Source organism: Schistocerca cancellata, chromosome 10 (assembly GCF_023864275.1).
Source record: "Schistocerca cancellata isolate TAMUIC-IGC-003103 chromosome 10, iqSchCanc2.1, whole genome shotgun sequence".
NCBI lineage: Eukaryota > Metazoa > Arthropoda > Insecta > Orthoptera > Acrididae > Schistocerca > Schistocerca cancellata.
In genome coordinates this window covers 90,688,273-90,709,719 of record NC_064635.1, presented here as the reverse complement: position 1 = coordinate 90,709,719, position 21,447 = coordinate 90,688,273, and the positions used below count along the sequence as shown (strand labels likewise).

General features: G+C 40.2%; 1 protein-coding gene across 12 annotated transcripts in view; it reads left to right on the top strand.

The window, feature by feature from the left end:
* The window catches only part of LOC126106495 (speckle-type POZ protein-like), a 131,088-nt gene that overhangs the window by 41,117 nt on the left and 68,524 nt on the right, over window positions 1-21,447 (top strand). For 8 of the 12 annotated variants that reach the window (XM_049912809.1, XM_049912810.1, XM_049912804.1 and 5 more), the window contains one exon: window positions 11,396-12,562. In XM_049912809.1, coding sequence (XP_049768766.1) covers window positions 11,396-12,562 — 1,167 coding nt within the window. The remainder of the gene's footprint in view (window positions 1-11,395; window positions 12,563-21,447) is intronic. The other 4 variants (XM_049912812.1, XM_049912814.1, XM_049912811.1 and 1 more) reach the window with 1 other exon arrangement.

Below are 21,447 nucleotides of genomic sequence, written 5' to 3'. Positions count from 1 at the left end.
AAATGCATTACTGTACTGTGTCATGCATTGTTTGTCGCATTCTGATAGTGCGTGTTTACGGCCTGTCGCCACTCGCGGCATGGCTTGCTTTTGTGCGCGCTACTGCCGCTTACAATTAAAAAAAAACAATGGCAAGAGACTGCCATTTGTTGTTACTTACACTGCTGCTTTCTTTGATAATGATCAACAAGAACCAAATAATAGACTGCTTATGATAGAACATGTTCTGAATGAGAGTTAGGCGAAAATTTTTCTCCATTTGAAAATCTTTGCAGCCACTTCTTTAGTACATCAAATTCTGCACAGAAATTAGTCATCTTAGATTTAGAAATCTAGTCAGTTGCCGTGCTTCATTTCTGACTGTATCACTATTAGGCATAAGAATAATACGAATATAAACATGACACGATACGTATATTCTTCCACGTTTGCTGTTGTCTCACTCTAGTTTCATAGTTTATTAGGCAGTCAGGATTTAAATGAGATAGCAGCAAACACGAAAGAATACATGGCAAAATGTTTATATTTGTATTATTCTTATGGTGAAGAGAATAGTGCATGTGATTCACATTTCATCAGGTTCCTATTAGCAACCATCTCTTCTCACAGGTAGGAAAAAATTCAGAACGTGAGTTGGCCATATTGACAAACATCCCAAACAGTCTTGCCAGTCGTATTTTCGTAGTACATTGAAATTCTGCTACATTCGAAGATGAACAATACGGAATTTGTATTTACTTTGTTGGATAATGTATGAAAATGCAGTGGTCGAAACACGGGGCGGAGAAAAAAAGCTCATCTTCCGCCCTTTTTTTAATGACGCAGTGGTTTTGACGCCAGTATTTATCTTTGTGCCTACAAAGCATGCCTGTGTAGCGCTACATATATTTGACAGCAGAAGTTAGTTGTGGCGGCACCTACCAACATTTTTCAGAACTTCCGCTTGCTTTGCACTCGATTCTAAGCCGCTGGTGGTTTTTTGGATTACAAAAACCGGAAAAAAAGTGCGGCTTAGATTAGAGTAAATACGGTATTCAGATTTGTTTAACAATGGAACTGTGATTTGTCATTGAATTCTTAAGAGTTGTAAGTAGCAACATTTTAGACCGTCTTGGAAGCCACCCTTACTGGTATGGCTTGTACACACCAGCCTTGGGAGCAGCTGACTTCCAAATTCTCCCTGCTCTGGGATTACACATACCTGACTGCACACTTACCACCTTTCTACGTGAGCTCGCCCAGAATGACCGAATAGCCTCCTCGCCTTTCCGACTCACACCCAGCCGAGCAAATAAATTCACCTTTCCTCAGTACCTACCCAAGACGACCTAATAGCTGGCGTAAATACGTCACTCGCCTAATGAAACTTTTAACTCCCTATGTTAAATTTTTGTTGATCTAATAGTCTCTAAAGGAATTTGGCGCCTTATGTTATCCAAATTTAACGTCTCAGTACTCTTTGCTGTGGGACTTCTTTAAAGAAAGGGGCCAATAAAAACAGACTGCACACACTGGCAGAACTGAAGGTTAACATAACAGTGGAGATTAATGACATCAGTGTCAGCTTGCTATGCAAAGTGGCCTTAAACAGTAAAATGAGTTTGAGTGCACTACTGAACAGGATAACCACTTTGAGCACAGGTAGAGGGCCGCTAAGTGGCACTGACTGCTCATGAAGAAGCTCCTCCATTTAAAGAACAATGCCAGGAGCGTAAATGTACGTTCCTGGGAGGTAGTTGGCTAATAGAACCAGCTAGGTAATGGCAACCTAACAGATCTGGAGAGTTCTTTCATAGCAAGCTAGATTAACAAGCATAGCTTTTTGTACGATTGGCCATTTAGGTTGGCAATAGAAAATAGTACCTATCCTGACAGTCGGTTGTTTCCTTGCTGGGACTGGGGTTTTAAATAGGACCCAGCAGGGTTTCTTGGCCTCAATTTTGTAAATGTCTCGGAATAGTCAACATGTAGTTTTCATCACAGAGGGCCTCGTGGGCAACTACCAATCGCCATCGGCACAACACAGCGGGACGCTACAGCCTGCAGTTGAGATAATCACCCGTCGTGTTCCACTGTTGCTCCTCATTCTTGACATTCTCCCGTTCGTCACCACCTTATAGGTGTGGCACTGCTGGACCTTTACTTTGATGTTACAGGTTAATTGGGGCAATAAACCTTCAAGCTTGACCAAAATATTTTGACAAAAAAGGAAAATTTCTTGTAGTTGCAAGAAAATAGCATTAATAAGTTAACAAAAACAGCCAGCTTTAAAACCGTTAACCATTAAAACAGTTTGTTGCAGATAAAAACAGCGCATTCAAATAAGACAGTCTTTACACCTTTTAAAACTGGTAACCCAAAGAAAACTACTACTCTTAATTTTAAGATGTACCAATGATAAGTTGACAATTAGTTGTTACCCAGCATCTGTCATTAGCACGCTCAGAAAAACCAGTAACCTTGAAGTCCAATTTTCTTTTAAATTGAACAGTTCCTTAACAGTTGAATCGACTAAAAGTTTAATCAGTTGGTTCTTTTTTACAAGTATCACTTCCTGGCTCAACTAAGACAGCACATGAAACAACCCCCTTTTTTTTCCCTTATCAATTCTAGAATGAAATTATCACTCTACAGCGGAGTGTGCGCTGATATGAAACTTCCTGGCAGATTAAAACTGTGTGCCAGACCGAGACTCAAACTTGGGACCTTTGCCTTTTGCAGTAGAGCACTTTCCCGCGAAAGGCAAAGGTCCGGCACACAGTTTTAATCTGCCAGAAAGTTTCACTTAGCAATTCGCTTACATGTTACAGCCAAACCCAGAACAATTATTAAATGTACTAGGCAACCTAAATGGCCCACTGTAAATTCCTTTTCCTGTTGCCAAGTCTAGTTTCCAGGCAATCTTCCCACAACTGCTGCTTAAATGTCAATTTGGCAGCTCACATTCCTTTTCGATTCACTTAAACGATCCAAGGATTCTTTGAAGCCACCTGTCATTATAAACACCCTGTATTCCACACGATGTGGCACAGACATTAAGATGGCTTATAGCAACCTTCGCAAGCTGTATAGACACACCACATGGTGCAAGTGTTAAAGTCATTACTGTAGTGGCCATGTTTCAGCTACACAATGATTGACGTTAAAGAAGCCACATCTCAGTGCCTTTCCCACTGGCCATCCACTCACTGGCCCAGCAGAGTCTACTCTCCCACTGCTGCAGAACACCTTGGTAGAGACCTTTCTAAGGAAATCATTGTGCCAATATTGGCACACTCAAGCTAGGCAAAGAGCTTCCACAAGAAATTATAGTACCTAAATTGGCACGAAGGGGCTTCACTGATTAATTTTTACAGCTTTTATTTCTGTTGATGCTTATTAACATGTGAACTGATACTGAACAATAATACACTGTTTTCTCCAGATTTCAGTGCTTCATACTTGTTTCCTGCAGCTCTGTAAATCATGAATGCTGAATGTATCTGATTTGAGCAATCCACAAAAGTACTCCAGAATGAGATTTTCACTCTGCAGCGGAGTGTGCGCTGATATGAAACTTCCTGGCAGATTAAAACTGTGTGTCAGGAAGTTTCACAAAAGTACTGCCCAATATCCTTGATGTCCTTTCGTTGTAGAATCTTAGATCATATTCTGAACTCAAATGTAATGAGGTATTTTGAACATATCGACCTCCTCCATACTAACCAGTAGCAATTTTGAAAGCATTCAAATTACAGTTCTTCCGATTGTTAAGACTATGTTACTGCCCTTCTTGTTAACATACATCTCTCTCTCTCTCTCTCTCTCTCTCTCTCTCTCTCTCTCTCTCTCTCTATCGTCAAGAATAAGGTGCTGCATATCTCCAAGCTGCGAGTTTATTTTAGAGGCAGAAAGACATGGTGGTATGTATGTTCTTATGTCTCTAAGAACATCATCTTAGTTGTAGAATCAGTAAAATGTATGAACTCTTACATTCTGAATCCTTGCTTCATGAAGTAGATTTGGAACTACATTTTAATCCAGAAGAGGCCCCTGGACAAGCAGAGAAATCCAGGAAAAACATATTTTTGTATAATTTCAGGAATTCTGAATTATTTTAGCTTTCAGTTAAATTTTTGCTATTTTGACTAGTAAAAACAGATAACTGTAACAAACAGTTTTACTTTAACCCACTACTACAGAATAATACTGCAGCATTGTGAGAATAACTCACAGTAAAATTTTTGTTACAAAGAAAATGCATCATTTACAACAAGAAAACACAGTGCACCCACAAGCATTTCCTAACAGCAAAATGTGTCAAAGACTATTCAATACTTCATAACAACAAACTGTTTTCAGTGTGTCTTTCTAAAGTGTGACATCACAACTGTTTACATTTGTAACAGGGTGCAAAAAAAAATGTGGGTGCTGGTTTGAGAAGCGTTAATTTTAAAGTACTTTTCCTTTTACACAAAATGAATTCTTGCACCATGGAACGTTAGCCTCTCATTCAAAACATGACACTGAGGAGGAGCCACTTAGAACAATTTCAGGTCCAGAAGACCAGCCATTTATGTCCTTATTTAAAATTTTAGACATTTGTGTTTGATATATCTAAAAGGGTAACACATGCTAAAAAAGACAAAGCTTCAAGGTTAGTTTTCATATTTATTTTAGTTCTTTCCTAGATTACCAATTATGCAATAACAACAGGAAAAAGTATAATTATCCTTTTAAAAAAAGTGTGAGCAAAGTTCTCGAGCAGTTTCACACATAATTGGTTATTCTACAAAAGAGTTGTGCTTGACAGAATATGTACTCAGCTAGGTAACTCTTCAAATAATTGGTGCACAGCAGTGAAATTCATAATCGTACTTAATAGGTATTCAGCTGCTGTAGTTAAAGTTGTGCTCCAAGGATCCTACCTAGCCACACACTCAGAGAGAAACAGCTAATCATTTTTGATGGCCAGTGTTATATGTGAAAGCTTAGCTTTTCTTTTAGCTATAATTTTTGTATAGTAATTTCAACTATTAATTTTACCTGTTTGTGTGTTCATGCTACTTAAGTGATGCTGCTATTGGCTGACAAAGGTGCAGCACAGTCTTGATTTCAGTGCTTCAGAAGCTACTGTGCTGTATTTGATGGAATTCATATTTATGCTTTCATAATACGAAAATATGTAGTGTACACGTTGCTGTGCATCAGATGTATTTCCAAAAAGTGTTGTTTCATGCTGGATTTTGTTTCCTAAAATGCTGTGAAGTTCTATGCTGGTGTATAAAACTTTTACCTTTCAAAGGATTAATAAGTTTTACAGTTCCAAGGGAAAGTATATTGTCACTTAACATAGAAAAAATGTACTTTCACATGGGGAATAGTCCATTTTTCACTGGAAAATTTGGGATTGTGATGTTAGCAAACATGCATCAGGAAGAAGTAGACTCACTTGATTATTGATTCTTATGATTAAGAACCTAGCCAGTCTGACAGAGGAAATGTATTTGAAAAGGAAAAGACAATGAGAAAAAGAGAAGCACAGACAAGGGGAGAAGGAGTGTAAGAAAAATGAATAGGCATTCAGGAAAGGCATACACATCAATTGCTAAGAAAGAAGTGCCAACCAGTTCATTTAAGTACAAGAATTGCTGAAAATGTCCAAGAAAGTGTAGCAAGAACATCAGCGGGACTGAATCATGGGAGGCATGTTCCATGGATTTCTGAAAGTTATAGAAAAGCAGTAGCAATGGTCACATTCTGCAGACTCCCAGTCTGGAAGATAAGTGACAGAGTATATTCCCCTGAAAGGTGGTTGTGAAGTTGAAATTTTTCTAGGGTTTATCGTTATTAGTTTTTATGTATCAGAAACATTTGTGCAATACTTATAAACTCTGAACATTCCTATGACAGAGCATTGGTTCTTTGAGTGGGGCCACTCTTCAGTGAAGTGCGATTGTCAGTGCCAGTATGGAGAGCAAATTTAACATCTGGAACCCTTCAGGGTAATATACTGTTGTTTAGACTGTTTCGAAACAAAGGTTGTATGATGATGTTGAAATGGATCAGAAGGACTTGGTTTTTGGTGCTATGCAGAAGGAACCGTCGAAAAACACAAAAATTGAATGAAATAGAACACAATTACTTAAGGTGATGCAGCTTTATAGTTGTAAAAGTTATGTTAAACACACATTTTTCCAAACATTTTCATGATCAAAAATTAAAAAGTTTTTCAGGAAGTCCCAATTTTTGATTGTCTATAGCGACACCCACATTTATGTGGATACTCTGCAAAGCACATTTAAGTATTTAGCAGAGGGTTCATCGAACCACTTCACAACAATTCTCTATTATTCCAATCTCGTACAGCGCACAGAAAAAACGAACACCCATATCTTTCCGTGTGACCTCTGATTTCCGTTACTTTATTATGGTGATCATTTCTCCCTATGTAGAGCGGTGTCAGCAAAATATTTTCACATGCGGAGGAGAAAGTTGGCGATTGAAATTCCGTGAAAAGATTCCGCTGCAACGAAAAATGCTTTTGTTTTAATGATGTCCATCTCAAATCCTGTATTATTTCAGTGACACTATCTCACCTATTTCGCAATAATACAAAACGTGCTGCCCTTCTTTGAACTTTCTCGATGTACTCCGTTAATCCCGTCTGGTAAGGATCCCACACTGCGCAGCAGTATTCTAAAAGAGGACAGGCGTGCCTAGTGTAGGCAGTCCCTTTAGTAAATCTGTTACTTTTCTAAGTGTTCTGCCAATAAAATGTAGTCTTCGGTTAGCCTTCCCCACAACTTTTTCTGTGTGTTCCTTCCAATTTAAATTGTTTGTAATTGTCATTACTGGGTAATTAATTGAATTTACGGCCTTCAGATTTTAGTGATTTATCATGTAACTGAAATTTAATGGATTTCTTGTAGCACTCATGTGGATGACCTCAGACTTTTCGTAATCTGGGATCAGTTGCCAATTTTTGCACCATACAGATATCTTTCCTTAATGGTTTTGCAATTTGTTTTGATCTTCTGATGACTTTACTAGACAATAAACAGCAACATCATCTGAAAACAATCTAAGATGGCTGCTCAGATTGTCTCCTAAATCATTTATATAGATAAGGAACAGCAAGGAGTCTATAACATTACCTTGGGGAATGCCAGAAATCACTTCTGTTTTGCTCAATGACTTTCTGTCAATTACTATGAACTGTGATCTCTGACATGACTGAGACAATATTCCATAAGCACACAATTTCACTAAAAGTTGCTTGCGTGGTACAGTGTCAAAAGCCTTCTGGAAATCTAGAAATATGGAATCAGTTTGAAATCCCTTGTCAATCGCACTCAACACTTCGTGTGAGTAAAGAGCTAGTTGTGTTTCACAAGAACGATGTCTTCTAAATCGGTGTTTACTGTGTGTCAATAGACTGTTCTCTTCAAGGTAATTCATAATGTTTTAACACAATATATGTTCCAAAATCCTTCTGCATATCAACGTTAATGATATGGGCTTGTAATTTAATGGATTACTCCTACTACCTTTTTTGAATATTGATGTGACCTGTGCAACTATCCAGTCTTTGGGTACGGAACTTTCGTGGAGCGATAGGTTGTATATGGTGGTTAAGTATGGAGCTAATGTATCAGCATACTCTGAAAGGAACCTAATTGGTATGCAGTCTGGACCAGATGACTTGCTTTTATTAAGTGATTTAAGTTGCTTCACTACTCAGAGGACATTTACTTGTATGTTACTCATGTTGGCAGCTGTTCTTGATTTGAATTCTGGAATATTTACGTGGTCTTCTTTTGTGAAGGCGTTTCAGAAGGCTGTGTTTAGTAACTCTGCTTTGGCAGCACTGTCTTTGATAGTATCTCCATTGCTATCTCGCAGAGAAGGCAGTGATTGTGTCCTTCCGCTAGCATACTTCACATAATGAGCACAATCTCTCTAGATTTTCTGCTAGGTTTCAAGACAAAGTTTTGTTGTGGAAACTATTGTAAGTGTCTTGCATTGAAGTCCACACTAAATTTTGAGCTTCTGTGAAAATTGCCAATCTTGCAGTTTTGCATCTCTTTAAATTTGGCACGTTTTTTTGTTGTTTCTGCAACAGTGTTCTGACCCGTTTTGTGTACCAAGGAGGATCATCTCTGTTGTTTGTTAATTAATTTAGTATAAATCTCTTCTAGTTGGAAATGAAATATGATGGAACACTAAATCTTCAGGAAAAGAAATAAAGACTTGGTGGATCTTTGCTGCATTGGTATTATTAATGAATATATTTTACAAAAATTTTAAAGAAGAGAAAGCTGGAGATTAGTCCACAATGGCAAGGGTTGTGTTGAAGTTAATGTTCAGTGGTGACACTTGTATAAAAATCCACAAATAAGTTTTTATTTTAACTGCAATTGATGACTTTTTTAATGTGGAAATAAGGTTTTTGTACTATATTTTCTCAGCCAAGTGCGTGCCCCCAAAATGTAAAACCTCTAGACTGATTCGCTTGGAATTACAATGACGTATCTCCTTAGCCTTATATTAAACAACAAATAATAGTGAACCAGTTAGTAATATTTTTTTAAAGTTATAGCGTCATCTTCACAGTTTTTTTAGTGTGGTGTTTAGTGGTGCAGAGATTTTTCATTAAAGCTTGCATTAAGTCACTGAAACATGAAATTTGCGTATTGAAATACCTTCTTTCATTTCTTTTGTAAAATTGTTAAAATGGAGTTTCATTCCTCTGATCCTCACGCAGTGATACATTCCCATGATTAGCTTTGATTACTCAGTGTTCAAAGTGAATGCGTGATTCACACCTCATAAATATTTATAAGATTTAAAGTTGAGCAGTGGTTAGCAACTTGTTGTAAATGCTGGTTTAAATGCTCGGAAATATAAAATTGTGCATTTAACAAGAAGTGGAAAAGTACTGGTGTATGATTATAGTATCAATGAGTCACATTTGGAACCAGTCAACTAGTACAAATACCTGGGTGTAACAGTTTGTGGGGAGTATAAAGGGGAAATATCACATTGGTAAAACATATGGCAAATACTGTGAAAACACTGAGTTTACAAAGGAGGCAGTGTAAAAACATTCATGCATTCCTTTCTAAAATTTTACATTTGTGTGGGTATAATTCCAGACAGGACCAAAAGAATATATATAAAAAAAAAAAAACAGGCAGTGTTAGAAATGTTCAAAAAACCTGATCTGCTAGAAGCTTGTAAGTAGATGTCAACTGTGCTATGATAACCTATATAAAAAGTGCTTAAAGAACAGTTATTAATTGAGGAATGTAGGAAATACTACAGCAACCTGTTTGTTGCTCCCATGGGGACTCTGAAGACAAGTTCAGACAAATTAGTGTGCACAGAAAAATTTAAGCAATTATTCTTCCTCTGCACTGTACATGAATGGATGGAAAGAGATCCGTCATATGTAGTACAGTGGGAAGCACCCCATGCCATACTCTTCAATAGTTTGTAAGAGTGCAGATATAAAGGTAGTGTTCAGTACAAATCGCAGAATCAAGATAGCTTAAGGCCAGGAAATGAGACACTAAAAAATGAGTTTTGCTGTTAATACAGCAAAATATCTGAAGATGACCATAATAGAGATGATATAAAATGCAGACTGTCTATAGCAAGAAAAGCATTTCTAGAAGAAAAGAAAAACGAAAAGGAAAAGAAAACATCAAATATGAATTTTTGCTAGAAAGTCTTTTCAGCTAAAAAGGGTTGATGAGCAGTTTGAGCAATCAGAGAAGAAATGTGGTGCAACTGTTTGTAATTTTGTTCCTTTTACGATTGTGTAGCTTTCTTTTCTTTTTATTAATTATATGGTCTTCTGCCACTGATCCATGTTGTTACACAGGCACTTCCAAAGTTTGTTTTTTGAAATGGCCAAGAAGATAAAATTATACTTCGTAGAACAAAAGTGTCAGTTATCATTATCAGTTATGGTGAACCATGACATACAGGGTGTAACTAAAGTCCGGGAACACTATGTTATTTATTGCACAAGAACTAAACATTGTACAGATGTTGTGAATATTGCAATTTGAAGAGAATCTCTGAAAGTTTTTTACAAATGTTCCATATGTGAACCGTGAGTGACCCAGCAGATGTCAATACAGTAATCGAATACTTGCCATACCCGTCCCAGCATGGCATTGTCACTGTGGCACTCACTTCCCATATTCTCTCCTGGAGCTCTGCTACGTCATGTGGTAGGAGGCAGTACATACACCCAATCTTTATTGTGTCCCCAAAGAAAAAGTCACACGGAGTGAGATCTGGCGATCGGGGAGGCCATTTCATGTAACAACTGTCCCCTTCTGTAGCACTGCCAATCCATTGATGCGGCAGCTCCGTGCTCAGGTATCCACGAACTTCACGATGAAAATGGGGTGGAGCACACTGTCATTGGGGCCATTTAGAGTCCACGGGATGCACAATGCACCGATTTCTTTTGACTCCTTATGAATGTGTCTCTTACGCGATCCACATTCACTTCACTCACACCGGGATGTCCGCTTCTCTTTGCTGGGCACAAGCAACCCATCATAACGAATTTATTGTGCCAGTGGTAAATGGCCTTCCTTGTTGGTGGCTTCTTACTGTACCTGGTTTTAAACATTCGTCAATCTCCAACACACAGAAATCCCACTCTGCACCTGAACTCGCCATGTTTGCGACTAGTGCTGACTGTCGGCGGAAAGTTAAGAGACTATGATCGGGTGGTATCCATGGGAGAGGGGGGGGGGACTTTCAGGGTTCCTCTTCAAAATTTCATATGTATGATATCTGTACAATGTTTTGTTCTTGTGCAATAAATAATTGAAAGTGCTGCTGGACTTCATGTACACCCTATATTTATAAATGCCTTTATAGCAAATACATCAATTGCCTATACAGACACTACAATGTTTGAATAATGAGTCACTGTTTCATGGGTGGTATGACTGGACAATCCATTGCAGAGTAAAGATATGCAACAGCCCAAGACTCGAATGTCAACTTTTTATCATTGCCAAGTTAGCTCACAAGTTGCATGTGTTGATATTTTTCGGCAAATAGAAGATTGTAGTATTTGACAGCACAGTTATCTTTGGGCAGATGTTAATTTATTTGACAAAAGTTGTGAAATAAGTAGACTAATGTGGAATTTCATAAATATATTCCATCTGAGAAGACACAGTGTGGCCCTAAAAAATACGAGCAAATATAACACACAGATATGTCCTACCCACCCTACTCATCTGGTGGTACTTCTAACAACCCTGTTTCCAAAGCAGCCATGTAAAACTCCTGTTAACGTGTCTTCCAACTATGTGCAGTCATGATATTATGGTTTTTCCTTCAGTATGTTGGCTGCTACTGTATTCTGCACTAATGACAGGTTTATCCGTTTCAGGTGCCACGCGCCAACCAACATGTTCCCATTAGCGCAAAGTCCACAATTTCCGCAGGCTCATTCATTTGGTAATGCAAGTTTGACGCAGACATCCACGGTGCCATTGTCACCTGTTGTGGAAGGTACAGTATGTCAACCACCAATGATCACCGCAAGCAGGTGCAATAATGTGTCAGCTGCAGGCATTACAAGATTTGAGAAAGAAAAAGTTGTTTACACCTGGACAGTTACGGGCATAAAGAACTGGCCCGAGGACGTGAGCAGCATAGCATCTACTTCTTTCCGTCACCCAAATTCGAGCGAGTGGTGCATGGTGCTGTCGAAGAAAGGCAACGAGTTGCATCTCTGTTTCTGGTTGAAAGTAAGCAAGGAACCTGCCAAAGCAACCCTGAAAGCAACACTTTCTTTAGGTGGAGACGAGAAACGCGAAGTGTATCCGCCGTTATACTGTACACTTAAAGGGGGTGAGAAGTCGGCACCAAAGTCTATCAGTGACACCTTTCCCATTACAGATGGCTACAGGAATGTGGGTGACAGATTGACATTAGAGTGCGAGGTGGAGATTATGTGCATTGTGTGGGACGAGTTGCCAAGCGCTTCTGCTCTGGAGACTGAGCCCGGCCTCGCTAGAGACTTTGGTAACTTGTTGGAAACCCAAGATTTTTCAGACTTCATTCTGCAAGCTGGAGATGTCAAATTCAAAGCGCACAAGGCAGTGCTGTCCACCCGCAGCCCTGTCTTTGCCAGAATGTTGCAGCAGGATATGAAGGAAGCACAAGAAAACTGCGTCTACATCGAGGGCGTGGAACCGCGTGTGGTGGCAGAGGCACTGCGTTACATGTATACAGGCCGTGCGCCGGCACTGTGCGATATGGCCCGAGGCTTGCTGGTGTTTGCAGACCGTTATGACCTGTGTGAGCTAAAGAGCCAGTGCGAGGTGGAGCTGGCGAGGCGCCTCACCATAGACAATGCTGCCAATTCTGCAGTCTTTGCTGTGGTCAACTCATGTGATGCCCTACTCAAGGCTTCTGTAGCTTTCATAAAGCGGCATATTGAAGAGGTGATGGGCACTACAGGCTGGAAGGATGCCCTCCACAGCGACCCTGACTCTGTCGAAAAGATCAGTCAACTCATCGCAGCTGGTTCCCAGAGGTAACTATCAGTGTAACAATCAGTACTTACTGTGTGTACTGGTGCTTAGTAAGTCAATTATTTTAATGGGTCTCATAGTGGCTGGTTCATCCTTGTCTAGTGGGTGATCAAGCCAACTACAATTTTTGAATCGGTCAATAAATGGCACATAATCAGTGCTTGATCACATGTACCGTAGACAACATTATACTCAATCTTTATCACTTTTTTGTATAAACTTAACAGTTACACAAATTAGAAGTAATCTTTCAGATAACAAAATGTTACACGCATATTAGAGGTGTCCCAAAAATATTGTGGCAAACTTCTAATGGAGGTGGGTCATGTTGTGAGGATTGAGAATCATATAGCAACCTGTGGCCGCAGATGTCAGAGGTAACTGGTAGCAGAAGTCCAATATTGGAAAGGAAATGAGTCACTGGGAAGATGTATCGGGCATAATGAGTACATATGGTTTACAATATGAACATGGCTCAAAATGTTAAAACAGGTGTTCGAAGTTTGCACCACACATGCCAGACAGACGTAGCATTGACTGCCAGACATACTTAACACACCAGGAGTTTCTTTGGTTGTAGCACCTGTACTGACAATCCTTGGGAAGAGAACCATTTCAGACTCCACAGGATCACAATAGATGAGAGATTTCATAGCTCCCCAAAAGAGATATAAATACTGGAATTAATCTGGGAAGCTTGGGCCCAGGGAACCGGTCCACTATGCCCAATCCATTCATGTGGGACTCACCTATTCAGATAACTACACGAATTACCATCTACAATGAGCAAGCATCATATTGGAACCCACATGCTGCACCTCATATTTTCAGGAACATCTTTAAGCAAGCTGCAAAGAACCAGTTCCAGAAAGGTATTACACTTCACGTCGGTCTAGTGCAGGGCTTCACAACATACGTGCTCGCGGAGCAAGCTGTGAGTAGCAAGGCGCGAGCACGGAGCAGTACGAGCACGCTACCCCCACTACCGGACCACAGCGGAGAGTGGGGAGAATCATGTGGGGCACACAACAGCTGCCGCCAGTCAATGTAAATCCACGGCCACTTGCAGGGATATCACTCACGAATTATTACTCCACAAATGAAACAAATAAAGGAGAATGTACACGTGCCACATAATTTTATTAGCTTAGTGTATGCCTCTACATTCGTATTAATTTGTGAACTGTTACACAATAAAAGGTGTCACTGAAGTGTGGGATTCTCGGTTATCTTGTACTTTTTGCCCTTTACAATTGCGTCTAATGTTCGGAGTAATTGTTCTTGTGCATTGTAGGCGCAGCATGCAGTTTAAATTTTGACCAGACAATGCGTTTCTCAGGCGCGTCTTGTTACATTTCATTGCAGAGAACAGTTGTTCACAAACATACGTGGAACCAAACATTGATATTATTGTAGCCGCCAGTTCGTGCAAACGAGGAAATCTATCCTGAGGGAAGTGTCTGTAGAATTCCAAAATGTTTTTCTTGTTCTGAAATTTGTCTCTGTATTCTGTCACACTGCAGGTCAATAATTCCTTGCTGCAGCTCAAGACGAATCTCTTAAATATTCGCTGAATATGGAGAGAACAGATCAAAATCACTATCTAGTGCTGTCAGATCTTGAAAGCGTTGATCAAATTCTTACTTACGGGCAACTAAACTATGTGAATAACGTTCACAGTCTTTGTGAACATCTTGCATGGATGATAATTTAGGAAAATGAGCTAGATTTCCTGTTTCCAGCTGACTCGCCCAAAGTGTCAATTTCATTTTAAAAGCTCGTATTCGATTTATAAAATGAGTAATTAGCAGATCTTTACCTTGTAGTGAAATGTTCAAAGCATTCAGATGGCTAGTTAAATCTGCTAAGAACGCGAGATCACACTTCCATGAAGGCTATTTCAATTCAGGAACACGCGTGTTATTTATTTCCATGAACATATTTATCTCATCTAATAGGCAAAAAAATCGATTTAATAATTCGCCACGACTAAGCCAGCGGACCTCGCTGTAATAAAGCAGGCTACCATACTGGCTTTCTACATCCTCAAGAAAGCTTTTTAATTGCCTGCGTTGTAGCCCATGCTTCCTTATATAATTGGTTGTATGAACAACAACACTCATCACATTTTTTAGAGTGATAATCTTTGCACATAAGTTTTCCTGGTTCACACAGTGAACGCCTCTTACTTATTTCGGCACAGTCAGTTTTTGCATTTTCTTCTTCAACAGCGCAACGAAACCAGATTTTTTTTTTTCCCCTGTCATCGCTGGTGCACCGTCTGTAGACACTGAAACGAAAGAATTCCACGACAGTCCTATATTTTCAACACTTTCTTCAATACTACTTAAAATATCACCTCCGGTTGTAGTGTCCTTCATGGCTACTACATCGAGGAGCTCCTCCCTCACCTGAAGATCTCTATTAACACCTCTAATAAATATGGCAAGCTGCGCTGTTCCAGTGATATCAACACTTTCGTCCAGAGCTAGAGAATACGCCATAAAATCTTTACAGATATTTGCAAGCTGGCTCTGGACGTCGTCTACCATCTCCTGTATGCAACGCATAATGGTCATGTTATATAATGGCACAATCCGAAACTGTTCAACTTGAGATGGACACAAATGTTCCGCTGCAACTACCAAACATTCTTTTATTAAATTGCCATCAGTGAAGGGGTGCAGGGATTTTGCTAAAAGCAAAGCAATTTTGTAACTCACTCTGAGAGCTGCCTCAGTTGATTTTTCTTCGTCGTCCAAATCTTCTTCGGATAGCTTCCTTTTAAGTTTAATAACTTCCTGTGCACGATCTGGTCCATCACATTTTCCACTTCCGTAGTCTTTTGCACGGTACGACATATAATGTCACTGCAAATTAAATTTCCTAAAAGAATTCAGCGTTTTGTGACATACTAAACATTTTGCAACACCATCTTTTTCTGTAAACAGATACAATTCCTCCTAATGGGGGTTGAACTGCGAAAGCATGGTTGTGGTTACACAATGGCGACTTGACATGATTCTTAACCAGCGAAGTGGCTGTTAGAGCTGATCGTAGTACTTTAAGAGTTACACAGTCGGCGTGAATTCAATAGGCATGCTGCGGCCCTATTCAAACGTGCACGCGCATTTCCCCTCCCTCCCTACTCCGCGACGTTGCACCTGCTCGCGAGCACGTGCCTGAGCAGACGCGAGTACTCGCGCTCAAAACCGGCCAGTTGTTAAGACCTGGTCTAGTGGGATGGTAAAAGGTACTGCCCAACTAAGCAGTTGCCGAATGAACTTGCCCACACGGTAAGTGTGAAGCGATATTGCGCCACCTGGTGCCACATATTGTTGGGGTTGTTTTCTACTCACAAATGCTGATTGTTGTAGATTGAATACACTATCCTCAGCGAATGTGGCCTCATTAGTGAACAACACGTGAGCTGGGAAATTCACATTTCGTCCATAGTGTGCCAGAAACCACTGGGCAAAACGCATAAGTGCGGAGCGGTCATCAGCATTCAATAACTGCACCCCTTGGAGATGAAAGGCATGTAAGGACTCAGTGTTAAAACACGCTGGACACTACCAAGAGACATTATTAAGTTCGAGGTAATGGCCTGAATGTTGGCACTTGGATCAGTCTCCACAGCATCAGACACACTTTCTTCCCCAATGACTGAATGCACCGATTGTGGCCAGTTCTCATTAGCCCTGCTGCTACTTAATGACTCGTAGTCACAGAAAGCTCAGTGCAAATGAGCAAAGAAACTGTGCTGCAGTTGATGTCTGTCTGGTATATGTTCTCAATAAATGCATCCAGCAGCTCATCCATTGTGCTCATCTATTCCACACACTAAGTGCAGGTCTGCAAGCTCCCCGTTTGTGTAATGATCGTGCTGCTCGTATACTGGCTAGCACTCCAGTGAGGAAATGTCACATTCCGCTCCAGTACTCCCGGGTACAGCACCACCTAGCGGTGTAAGACAATGTTTGCAGACACAGAGGTCTATGCACTTATGAGTCATGTTGTCAGTCACCTCACTTAGAGTTTGTCATGACATTGCTGGGACACCCTGTATATAAAAATGAGACATCCATCATTAAGCCATCAATACACAATATTGTGTCAGAAGTCCTAGTGTAAAAGTGTAGCATGGTATTCTTGCACACTTGGGGTTTTGGGAAGATGCTATGGATTGATGCCATCTTAATATGATATGTATTGTATATATAAATGCTTTATAATAGGTATGATAACTATTTCACTTTTGTGTTTTTATCTGACAGATTCTGACAATGACTTAAAGCTGAAACTCATAAAATTCTAAATTTTTTTTAATTAAAAAAAAGACCAAAACAGTCTATTACAAAGTCTGAATTAGTCAGTTTTACATTTTGACTGCATGTACATTCCTCTTTTAATATATGCTGTTTAATGAGACTCAGGGTTTTATTTAAGCACTTTTAACATCAATGTGTAAAACAGTTGCTCTAAATTTACTTGTTCCCACAGTTACTTGCTCTTACCTTGTTTTCATTTGTGATAAGCTAGCCACAGTACTCTGCAGGCCACTGTGAGGTGTGTGGTGTAGGGTACGTACCATTGTTTATTAGGGTTTCTTTCCAGTCCATTCACTTGTGAATCACGAGAAGAATGATTGTCTGAACGCCTCTTTGTGTGCAGTAATTATTCTAATTTTATCCTCACAATACCTGTGTGAGTGATAGGTAAGGGATTGCAGTACCATATATACTTGAATAATCTGCGCATGTTCTTCCCCGTATTTAAGGACGAAAAACTGGGATGCGTAGATTATGTGAAACGAGGTTGCTGCTGATCCACCTCCAACAATAGATCCAATTATATTATTGCATTGTTGAAGTCTCAGTCTGTGACGCACAAGTAGCATGTTAGAAGTGAAGTATTAACAATGTCTTCAAACTTTCAAATTTGTTAATTATGGCTACAAGTTCTCATTATCGCTTGTACAGTGCTAAAGAAAAACTGAAAATTATTGAAGAAGCAGAGACCATTGGAAATTGTGCAGTGGGAAGAAAGTACAATGTGGGCGAGAGGTGTATTCATGACTGTCGAAAAACCAAAAACACGGCTTCAAGAAACTAACAGTCATCAGCAGGCATTTCATGGCCAAAAAGCGAAGCATCCAGAGCTCGAAAAAAAGGCTCTGCTATTATGTTGATGAGAAGTGACAGTACAGATGTGCGGTGATGAGTGATATGTGCCAACATAAAGCTTTGGCTTTAGCCAAAGAACTACACATTATCAATTTCGAAGCTAGCTGGGGCTGGCTATCAAGATTTTTCAGCCAAAATGGATTAAGATTCCGAAGGAAAACTACCATTGATCAGTGGCTTCCAGGCAATTACAAGGAAAAAAATAGTGCATTTTCATCATTAAATGATAAATCTGCGATGCGAACAATCCTGTATATTATTGCAAACTGATAATGCTGATCAAATGCCAGTTTATTATGAGATGCCGCCTGAGAACACCGTGAACGGGAAAGGAGAGTCCTGCATCATTATACAAATTGGCAGCAGTGAGAAGCAAAGGTGAACAATGATGTTGCATGTAACTGGCGATGGACGAAAGCTACCACATTACATGATATTTAAAAAGAAAACTATTCCGAAAATATCAGTGAAAAGCATATTAGGGAGAGTGAATCCGAAAGGGTGGATGGACAATGACCTCGTGACTGACTGGGCGACACATGTTTGGCAACATTGTCCTGGTGCCCTACTAAATTTACGTGACATGCTGGTCATGGTCAGCTTCCGCAGACATAAAACTAAGGAAGTTCGAGATAAATTACAAAAAGGGAAAAGAGACTTCGGCATTATCCCTGGAGGCCTAACTTCCATCCTACAACCACTAGATGTGTGTATAAATCTGCCACTCAAACCTGCACTTAAACAGTAATATACGCAATGGATGGCTGATGAAAACTGCAGTACACACCAAGTGGAAAAATCAAAAGGCTTGATTTGTCCCAGATTTGTGAGTGGGTGAAATGTACATGGGACTCAATTCCACAACCAGAGTTGTTGTTTTGGTCTTCAGTCCAGAGACTGGTTTGATGCAGCTCTCCATGCTACTCTATCCTTTGCAAGCTTCTTCATTTCCCAATACCTACTGCAACCTACATCCTTCTGAATCTGCTTAGTGTATTCATCTCTTGGCCTCCCTATATGGTTTTTACCCTCCACGCTAAATTTGTGATCCCTTGATGTCTCAGAACATGTCCTACCAACCGATCCCTTCTTCTAGTCAAGTTTTGCCACAAATTTCTCTTCTCCCTAATTCTATTCAATACCTCCTCATTAGTTATGTGATCTACACATCTAATAATCAGCATTCTTCTGTAGCACCACATTTCGAAAGCTTCTATTCTCTTCTTGTCCACACTATTTATCGTCCATGTTTCACTTCCATACGTGGCCACACTCCATACAAATACTTTCAGAATCGACTTCCTGACACTTAAATCTGTACTCGATGTTAACAAATTTCTCTTCTTCAGATACGCTTTCCTTGCCATTGCCAGTCTACATTTTATATCCTCTCTACTTCGACCATCGTCACTTACTTTGCTCCCCAAATAGCAAAACTCATTTACTACTTTAAGTGTCTCATTTCCTAATCTAATTCCCTCAGCATCACCCGAATTAATTCGACTACATTCCATTATCGTCCTTTTGCTTTTGTTGATGTTGATCTTATATCCTTCTCTCAAGACACTGTCCATTCCATTCAGCTGCTCTTCCAGGTCCTTTGCTGTCTTTGACAGAATTACAATGTCATCGGCAAACCTCCATGGATTTTAATTCCTACTCCGAATTTTTCTTTTGTTTGTATTAGGAGTATGTACAGTATATTTGTAGAGTCATCTTAAAGCTGGCTCTTGAAACTTCATTACACTTTTTCACAATAGTTTAGGTCTGTCTTCAAGAATCCTGCAGTTCAGTTCCTTCAGTATCTCTCTGACACACTCCCACAGATCAAACAAACGTGTGACTATTTGTACTGCCCTTCTCTGTATTGTTCAATATATCCTGTTAGTGCCCTTTTATCAATATTCTAGAACTGGTCACACATTTGATTTGTAAGCAATCTCCTTTGTAGACTGATTGCACTTCCCCAGTATTCTACTGCCAAACCAACACCAGTATTCTACCACCAGACCAAAGTGTACCACCTGCTTTACACATGATTGAGTCTATGTGATCATTGCATTTCATATCCCTACAAAGTGTTACACCCAGATATTTGTAGGAGTTCGCTGATTCCACCTGTGACTCATTGATATTATTGTCTAGAATACTAAGTTTTTTTTCTCTTTATGAAGTGCACAATTTTACCTTACTGAACAGTTAAAGTAATGTGCCAATTTTGCACCACTTTGAAGCCTTATTAAGATCTGATTGAATATTCATGCAGCTTCTTTCTTTCAAATAGTACTTCACTATAAATAACTGCTTCATCTGCAAATATTAGCAGCAAGGTCATTAATACGCAACATAAACAGCAAGGCTCCCGACACACTTCCCTGCGGCACACCTGAAGTTACGTCTTCATCTAACAATGACGCTTCTCCATATCCCCAGGGGATTCGCTGCTCTTTGGTGGATTTGTGCGTGGCTACCACGGGGTCCCAGCCTGTGCAGCATCTTTTCCCTTCTGTGCTGCATGTGTATCCTCTTGTTATTCCTTTTCCCCTCCCTTGGCAAACATGTCTAGGGTGCTTTTGGGACTGTATTCTGCGTTTTTGGTACTCAATATCAGAATACTCTCCACTGTTTTTTCCTCATTTTTTTTTCCATGTTCATCTTCTCCTGTCCTTCCTCCACTTCAGCGTTTGAGGTTCTTCTTCTTTCCTGCATGCTCCTGAAGGCTGCTTTACACATCTGAAGCATAACAGGTGACTGGGTGACACACAAACCCCAGCCCTGGGTTGACAGGTAGAGATAACATGTACCCCCTGGTACAGGCCAGGACTAGGGAAGGGTGATTGCCTGAGCTGCTACCTTCCCAAATTACCGATTCATCCCTCTATTAGGTGTCTGGGAGGTGTGACCTGAGGTGTGAAAAATCACCTAAGGCGGATGTACCCCTAGTTGGAAGGAGCACACTATCGGATATGCTGGCTTCACAGGCAACAGCTACAAAACATAAATGGAATGAGGCTTACAATTCAAAGACCCTTCCAGCTGCACAACGGTTCCTTTTGGTTTCATGTACTGAAGACTGTCAGTCATCATGCTTTGCCCCTCCATGGGTATCCTGTTGGTTTCGAGACCCATCGAACACTGAATTCTTCCCCTGGTGTTATTTACACTAGACTGTTCGATGGTCTGACAGAGACAGAAATCCAAATGTACCTCTCTGATCAGTGTGTCATTGCCTTCCATCAGGTGATGAAAAAGGTAAATGCATCCTTAGTGCCCATGTGCACTCTTTTTCTCACATTTAGTGGTGCTTCTGTCCAAGATCAAAGCAGGCTATGAAGTTATCACAGTCCGACCGTACATTCTGAATCCAATGCGCTGCTACCAGTGCCATCATTTCAACCACACTCGAATGTCTTTTTGACATCTGGCCAAGTTTAACCGGTGGTAGGGATGCTATTGAAGGCGATTGTCCTCCTCCTCGTCCTCCTCCTCCTTCTCCTCCCCCCTCGCTGCATCAACTGCAATTGCGGCCATGCCGCCCCCTCGAGATTGTTTATGTATCTCGATGAGAGGGCTGTCCTGGAGATCCGGGTAAAGAAAAGAGTGCTTTACACAGTGGCTCACGAGTTATTGGCTTGTTGCAAACCGTGCACTCTACCATCTGGCACTTACAGTACTGTTCTTGCTACGTCTTGCTCCATGAA